A 7,756-nucleotide genomic window follows, 5' to 3' on the forward strand; every position below is an offset into this window, starting at 1 on the left:
AAATCTACAGGAACTAATTGAGAGATTTAGCATTGTGGCAGGATACAAGATCAACATCCAAAAATCAATTGGATTCCTCTACATCAGCAAAGAGACTGCTGAAAAAGAAATAAGGAAATCAATACCGTTTACAATAGCTACCAAAAAAATAAAATACTTGGGAATAAATCTTACCAGGGACACAAAAACCTGAAAAAAAAAAAAACCTAGAAAACACTACTTCAGAAAACCATAAAAGATCTACACAAATGGAAGAACATCCCATGATTGTGGATAGGAAGATTGAACATTGTGAAAATGTCAGTTCTATCCAAAGCAATCTATACATCCAATGCAATCCCAATCTATATCCCATCAACATTTTTTAGGGATATGGAAAAACTAATCACTAACTTTATATGTAAAGGAAAGAGACCTCGGATAAGCAAAGCATTATTGAAGAAGAAGAACAAAGTAGGAGGTCTCACACTCCCAGATCTCAAAACCTACTACACAGCCACAGTAGTCAAAACTGCCTGGTACTGGTACAATGACAGATACATGTTGTTGTTGTTGTTGTTTGCCGTCCAGTTGGACCCAACTCATAGTGACCCCTCCTTGGGTTTCCGAGGCAGTATCACTATGGAAGTAGATTGCCCAACCTTCCTTTCGAGGAGTAGGCACTACACCACCAGAGCTCCTGACAGATACATAGACCAATGTAACAGAATTGAGAACCCAGAGATAGATCCATCAGCCTATGGACAGCTGATCTTTGACAAAAGGCCAAAATCCATTAAGTGGGGAAGTGATTGTCTTTTAATAAATGGTGCTGACAAAACTGGATATCCATTTGCAGAAAAAATGAAACAAGATCTGTATCTCACACCATACACAAAACCTAACGCCAGATGGATCAAAGCCTTAAATGTGAAACCTAAAACTATAAAGTTCCTCAAGGAAAATCTAGGGGCAAATTTACGAGCCCGGTTCAAACCCACTAGCCACTCCTCTACTTCTGTAGTGATGTTGTTGTTGTTGTTGTTGTTGTTATGTGCCGTCGAGTCGGCCCCGACTCATAGCGACCCCTCCTTGGGTTTCCGAGGCAGTATCACTACGGAAGTAGGATTGCCCAACCTTCCTTCCGAGGAGTGGCTGGTGGGTTTGAACCGCCAGCCTTCTGGTTAGCAGTCAAGTGCTTTAGCCACTATGCTACCAGAACTCCTATACCGCCTCGCAAACCCAAGGAGGGGTCACTATCAGTCAGATGTGACTGGACAACAGTGAATTTGGTTTTGTTTGTTTGTTTGTTTGAATATATTGCAGAAATAGACTATCAAGCACAACCCAAAACTATGAACAGCAGAACATAAACTAGATGAATGGGACCTTCTAAAAATTAAATTTTTATGTGCTTCCAAAGACTTCTCCAAAAGAGTCAAAAGAGAATCTACAGATTGAGAAAAAATATTTGGCAACAGCATATCTGACAAGGGACTTAGCTTCAAAATGTATAGAATATTCCACACCTCAACAACAAAAAGACAAATAATCTAATTTAAAAATGGGCAGAAGACATGAATAGACACTTCACCAAGAAGGATATTCAGGCAGCCACCAAACACATGAAGAAATGTTCATGATCATTAGCCATTAGAGAGACGCAAATCAAAACAACAATGAGATACCATCTTGCCCCAGCACTAGGAGCAAAGTTCAACAAGAGAGAAAATAACAAATGCTGGCGAGGATGTGAAGAGATTAGGACTCTCCTACACTGCTGGTGGTACTGTCCAATGGTACAACCACTGTGGAAAGCAGTATGGCACTCCCCTAAAAAGTTGGAATAGAAATACTATTTGACCCAGCCATTCCATTACTAGGTATATATCCTAAATAAGTGAGAGCCAGGACAAGAAGAGACATATGCACTCCCATCATCATGTAAATAGTTCATCACAGCACTACTTATAATAGCAAAAAGATGGAAAAAAAACCTGTTTGCCCATCAACAGAAGAATAGATAACCAACCTATGGTACACACACTATGGAATACCATGCAATCCTAAAGAATAACATTGAATTGGCAAAACACCATATAACATGGATGAACTTGGAAGACATTATGCTGCATGAAATAAGTCAATAACAGAAGGACAAATATTGCATTAGTCTGTTATTGTAAAAATTCATGGAAAGGTTTATACGTGTAATGAAATTTTCTTTGTTGGTTACCAAGGGTGGGAGGGGAGGGGAGGGAACACTGCTAGATAGGTAGAGACAAGTATTGATTTGGGTGAAGGGAAGAGCAATGTACGAAATGTGAGTGATCAACACAGTGGCACTGAGGAAGAGGAAGACATAGAAAGGTGCATGGGAGGTACAGACAACAAAGACCAACCCTTTGCACATAGAGTACTGTGCCATCAGTGATGGCAATCATTGACATACAGGTGGATAGATGGGTGAACAAGCGAAATGATTAGGTATGTCTATGCAAGGGGTAGTGTGCCCAAGACCATGCATATGGTTGGCAAACAATATTTCTACAAGTGTATTTGTATGTTCTGTAAGAATTTCCAGGTACGTAGTAGATCTGACAAGGGACAAGGCTGTAGTTTCTTCTTGGGCACAGCCAGCTTCCCAGAAGGAGTGAGCAGTTGGACCTGTGGGCTCGGAACCATGGTTGCAGGGGACATCAAGTTCAACTGGCATAACATACTACACAAAAACATCATTCCACATCCTACTCTGGTGAGTAGCGACTGGGATCTTAAAAGCTTGCAAGTGGTCATCTAGATGCAATGATGGGTTTCTCATCATCCAGAACAATGAAGAATGAAGAAAACCAAAGACACATGGAAACAATTAGTCCAAGGGACTGGTACAGCACGCAATCCTCAGTCTATACAACTGTGAGACCAGAAGAACTTAATGGTGCCCAGCTACCACTGTCAACCACTCAGAGGGCAATCCATGTAGGAGATCCTGGGTAGAGTGGGAGAACAATGTGGAACAAAACTCAAAATCATTAAAAGAGAGAGAGAGACCAGGTTTGCTGATCTGATAGAGCCTGGTGGAACCGCTGAGACTGTGGACCCTACCTGGTTTTCAGGTCTGGAATTGAACCCACTCCTGTGGCTTTCCAGCCAAACAAAAGACAGACATCTGAGGTGAACATTTACATTAGGTAGATACACTCCTTGGAGAGATCAATCATGGGAGAATAGAAGGGCTGTGTATGCACAGGCAGACAGGTCAGGAGGCAGGAATGCATGGTAGGGAAGGACATAGGGAAGAGGTAACTATGGGGAGGAAGTGGGAGGGGAGCTGTTGCATTGTGGAAAATAACAGTCAATGCCATGACACAAAGTGTATGTTAACTGCTGTATGGAAAATGAATTTGCTCTGTAAACTTTCACCCAAATCACAATAAATTTTTTTTAAAAAATGAATTACTGATGATATTTTCTATCAATTCTGGCTCTGTGTTTGCAAGATGCCATTCATTCCTTTGGAAATGAAAGGAGGATCATTTCCAGCTCTGGGAAAAAAAAAAAAAAAAATGAGTAATATCACTCACTCAGAACACTGGCAGTGAAACTGAGGACACAATAATAAATCAATATATAAAACATTACCATATACTCACCATTATTCCTAGTTGATCACAGAGTTCATAGAATTCATCCTGCTCATAAATTCCTCCTCCCCAAACCCGGAGACTATTCATGTTTGCATCCACAACAGACTGCAAAAGGAGTCGTAACCTACAGAAGAAAAGAAACTTTAAACTACCTGATTTGAAATTTTAAAAACAAATCCTAATTTTAAAAATTTAGGATATTAAACAATAGATTTAAAAACAAATTTTAGTGCATAATCACATTTTAAATCTCTGGTAGGTAAACATACTTTAAAGGAACAATGGTTAGGATATTATGTTAAGTGGAGAACATGAGACAAAATTATTTACACATCAACTGTAACCATATAAAACACACAAACTTAGAAAAATTGAGTGATATCTTTTGTCTGCTTTCTAAATTTTCAGTAAAGTTATACTATTTAAAAAACTAAATATTTGTTTTAAAGTTATTCCTATAGAAAAATATAATTGTAAATCTAAGAGAGTATACAATGATTTTATAAAACCATTTCAAAATATAAGGAAAAAAAAGTCAAAGCTTGAATATTAAAACCTAGCTCACCCTTATCCTTTTTAACAATTCCTCCAGCCCAGTACTTTTTCCACTGGTAAATTTCCTTGCTACATTTCCCAATTCTTATTCACATTTCCCTCAGAAAAATCTAGAAATTTACAACCACTTTGACCATATGTAGCCTCCATCCCTCAGAACACTGCCCAGGAATGAATCAGGAGCCAAATAAAAGGCTGGTCAGGAACGCAGAGCTTTGTGTTCTCAGTGAAACACCTGTGAGTAGCTTCACTAATAGACCCAATTTTTATTGTTGTTGTAAGATACCATCAAGTCAGTTCTGACTAATAGCAACCCAGTGTACAACAAAAATGAACACTGCCCAGTCCTGTATCATCCTCACAAACAATGCTATGTGTAGTAGTTAAGTTCATGTATCAACTTGGCTGGGCCTGGCTGAGTGGCTGGGCAGCTGGTGGTAGTTATTCCCCATGGTGAGACAGGTAATTAACTCCATGGTGGAACGTATTGGAGCAGCTGAGTAGCTGCTTTAGGGATGTGGTCTGTTTCCCATATGTAAGAAGCAGCTTTGGGAATAGTCTCCAGCTTATGGTACACTTGGACCCTCCACGTAGCCGTGTCATACTTCAGCAGCCTGCCATGCTCTGCCAACCTTGGGACTTTCAATGGACTTGAATTAATGGCCTGCTGTGTGGTTTGGTAACATCTGGACTGTGCCATTTTATCTGTCGACCTTGGGCTTGTTAGCCTCAGCAGCCAGTAGCTGCCTGAGTGAAGAGATGCCTCTAGCTTCAGGGGACCAGGAGCAAGAGGCAGAGCTGAAGTCCAATGTCGAGGGGCTTTCACACAGCCCCTAGAGCCTGGCACTTTGAACTTGGACTTAAAGCCTCCAAACATAAGAGAATAAACTCCTGTTTGTTAAGACCATCCCAATTGTGGTATTTTCTTGTCAGAGCCAGAACAGAATATGGTACTGAGAGAGTAGGGTGCTGCTCTGACAGATACATAAAATGTGGAAACAGGAGTGTAGTGTGTCCTTGACCTGAGACCCTGGCAGAGACCCCCAGCATGAGGAATGAGAGACAGCAGGAGCAGAGCCCAGAGACCGGCATTAAACAGCAACAGGCTCACCAGCCCATGGAGGAGAAAGCTGGGTACCACTGGGTAGGCAGCTTCCTGGCGGAGGGAGTTGCTTTTAGGCATTAATTGGTAGAACAGTCTGACATGAAATGGAGTAGAAGGTTGGCCAGCCCACAGAGCAAGAAAGCTAAGTGTCCTTTGGGCAGCAAGAGATGCTGCCAGTAGCTGCCTGAGTGAAGAGATGCCTCTAGCTGCAATGGGCTGGGAACAAGAGGTAAAGCTGAAGCCCAAGGTCGAGGGGCTTTCACACAGCCACTAGAGCCTGGCACTTTGAACTTGAACTTAAAGCCTCCAAACTGTAAGAGAATAAACTCCTGTTTGTTAAGGCCATCCCATTTGTGGTATATTCCTGTCAGAGTGGCACTAGGTACCCAGAACATTCTGGTTGAGCCCATTGTTGCAGCCACAGTGTCAATCCATCTTGTTGAGAGTCGTCCTCTTTTTCTCTGACCCTCTACTTTACCAAGCATGATATCCTTCTCCAGAGACAGGTCCCTCTTAACAACATGACCACAGTAGGAGAGGAGAAGCCTCACCATCCTCTCTTCTAAGAAGCTTTCTGGCTGTATTTCATCCAAGACAGATTTATTCATTCCCCACCAATCCATGGTATATTCAATATTCTATGCCAAAACCACAATTCAAATGCATCAATTCTTTTTTGGTCTTTCTTATTCATTGTCCAGCTTTCATATGCATGTGAGGTGAATGTAAATATCATGGCTTGGGTCAGAAACACCTTAGTCTTCAAAGTGACATCTTTGCTTTTAGCACTTTAAAGAGGTCTTTGGTAGCAGATTTGCCCCATGCAATATGTCATCTGATTTCTTCACTACTGCTTCCACGGATGCTGATTGTAGATCCAAGTAAAATGAAATTCTTGACATCAATCTTTTCTCTATCATCATGTTGCCTATTGGTCCAATGATGAGGATTTTTATTTTCTTTATGTTGATGTGCAATCCATACTAAAGGCTGCAGTCTTTGATTGTTGAAGCAGTAAGTGCTTTGTCTTCTTCACTTTCAGCAAGCAAGGTAGTTTCATCTGTGTACCTCAGGCTGCAGGGATCCAGGTGAGGAGAGGAACTCAGGCATGCCCAAAGCAGCAGGACAGGAGAGTGGGAGAAAGGGGATAAAAAAGGCCAGGAACCCAGACAGAGGAGCAGTCAGCGCAGAGATCCAGGTGAGGAGAGGGAAATCAGGCACGCCCAAAGTAGCAGGGTGGGAGAGAGGGAGAAAGGGGATAAGAAATCCAGGAACCCTGACAGAGAAGCAGTCAGCCGCAGGGATCCAGGTGAGGAGAGGAAATCAGGCACGCCCAAAGCAGCAGGGTAGGAGAACAGGAGAAAGGGGATAAAAAAGCCAGGAACCCAGACAGAGGAGCAGTCAGCCACAGGGATCCAAGTGGGGGGAGGAACTCAGGCACGCCCAAAGCAGCAGTGCGGAAGAGCAGGAAAAAAGGGATTAAAAGCTAGGAACTCAGACAGAGGAGCAGTCAGTTGCAGGGATCCAGGTGAAGAAAGGAACTCAGACACGCCCAAATCAGCAGGGCGGGTGAGCGGGAGAAAGGGGATTAAAAGACCTAGGAATCTGAACAGAGGAGGAGTCAGCCACAGGGAACCAGGTAAGGGTGGTACGAGAGGTTTCCAACAGGGAGGCAAACTTGTCTGTCGGTTTGTACTACCGTGGTGACATGGTGATGTGATTTTTGAGGCTGAGCCACTGGTGTTTCTAACCCAGCGGGATGCATATGGTGCACACGTATCATCCCAGTTTACAGACTGAGCCAGACTAGGAAGAAGGAAGAGGCTGTCCACTTCTCAAATAATTGGCCAGGGAAAACCTTATGAATAGCAAAGAAACACTGTTTGATACATTACCATGCAACTTTATGGATAGTCTGGTTAGCTTAGAAGGCTCTCAAAATAGGACTGGGAAAGAGCTGCATCATCTGAGTAAACCCAGCCTTACTCCTATGGATAAGGTAAAGCTTTCGAGAACACCATTTGCTGATGTGGCACCACTCAAATTGAAGAGAAACAGCTGCAGACATCCATTAATCATCGGAACATGGAATGTATGAAGTATGAATCTAGGAAAATTGGAAGCTGTCAAAAAGGAAATGGAACGCATAAAGATTGACATCCTCGGCATTAGTGAGCTGAAATGGACTGGTTTTGGCCATTCTGAATCAGACAACCATGTGATCTACTATGCTGGGTATGACAGTCTGAAGAGGAATGGTGTGGCATTCATCATCACAAAGGATGTTTCAAGATCTGTCTTGAAGTACAATGCTGTCAGTGACAGGATAATAGCCATATGCCTACAAGGAAGACCCATTAATACGACTATTATTCAAATTTATGCACCAACTACCAAAGCCAAAGATGAGGAAATTGAAGAATTTTATCAACTTCTGCAGTCTGAAATTGACCGAACTTACTATCAGGAT

At 42.2% G+C, this 7,756-nt stretch overlaps 1 protein-coding gene across 1 annotated transcript in view; it reads right to left on the reverse strand.

Moving 5' to 3' along the window:
• Positions 1–7,756, reverse strand: part of MANBA (mannosidase beta) — a 279,621-nt gene that overhangs the window by 99,645 nt on the left and 172,220 nt on the right. The window contains exon 9 of the mRNA XM_007953653.1: positions 3,633–3,750. Within this exon, the coding sequence (XP_007951844.1) occupies positions 3,633–3,750 (118 nt within the window). The remainder of the gene's footprint in view (positions 1–3,632; positions 3,751–7,756) is intronic.

The sequence above is a fragment of the Orycteropus afer genome, unplaced genomic scaffold (assembly GCF_000298275.1).
Source record: "Orycteropus afer afer isolate SDZICR_OR568_19922 unplaced genomic scaffold, OryAfe1.0 scaffold00403, whole genome shotgun sequence".
Lineage (NCBI taxonomy): Eukaryota > Metazoa > Chordata > Mammalia > Tubulidentata > Orycteropodidae > Orycteropus > Orycteropus afer.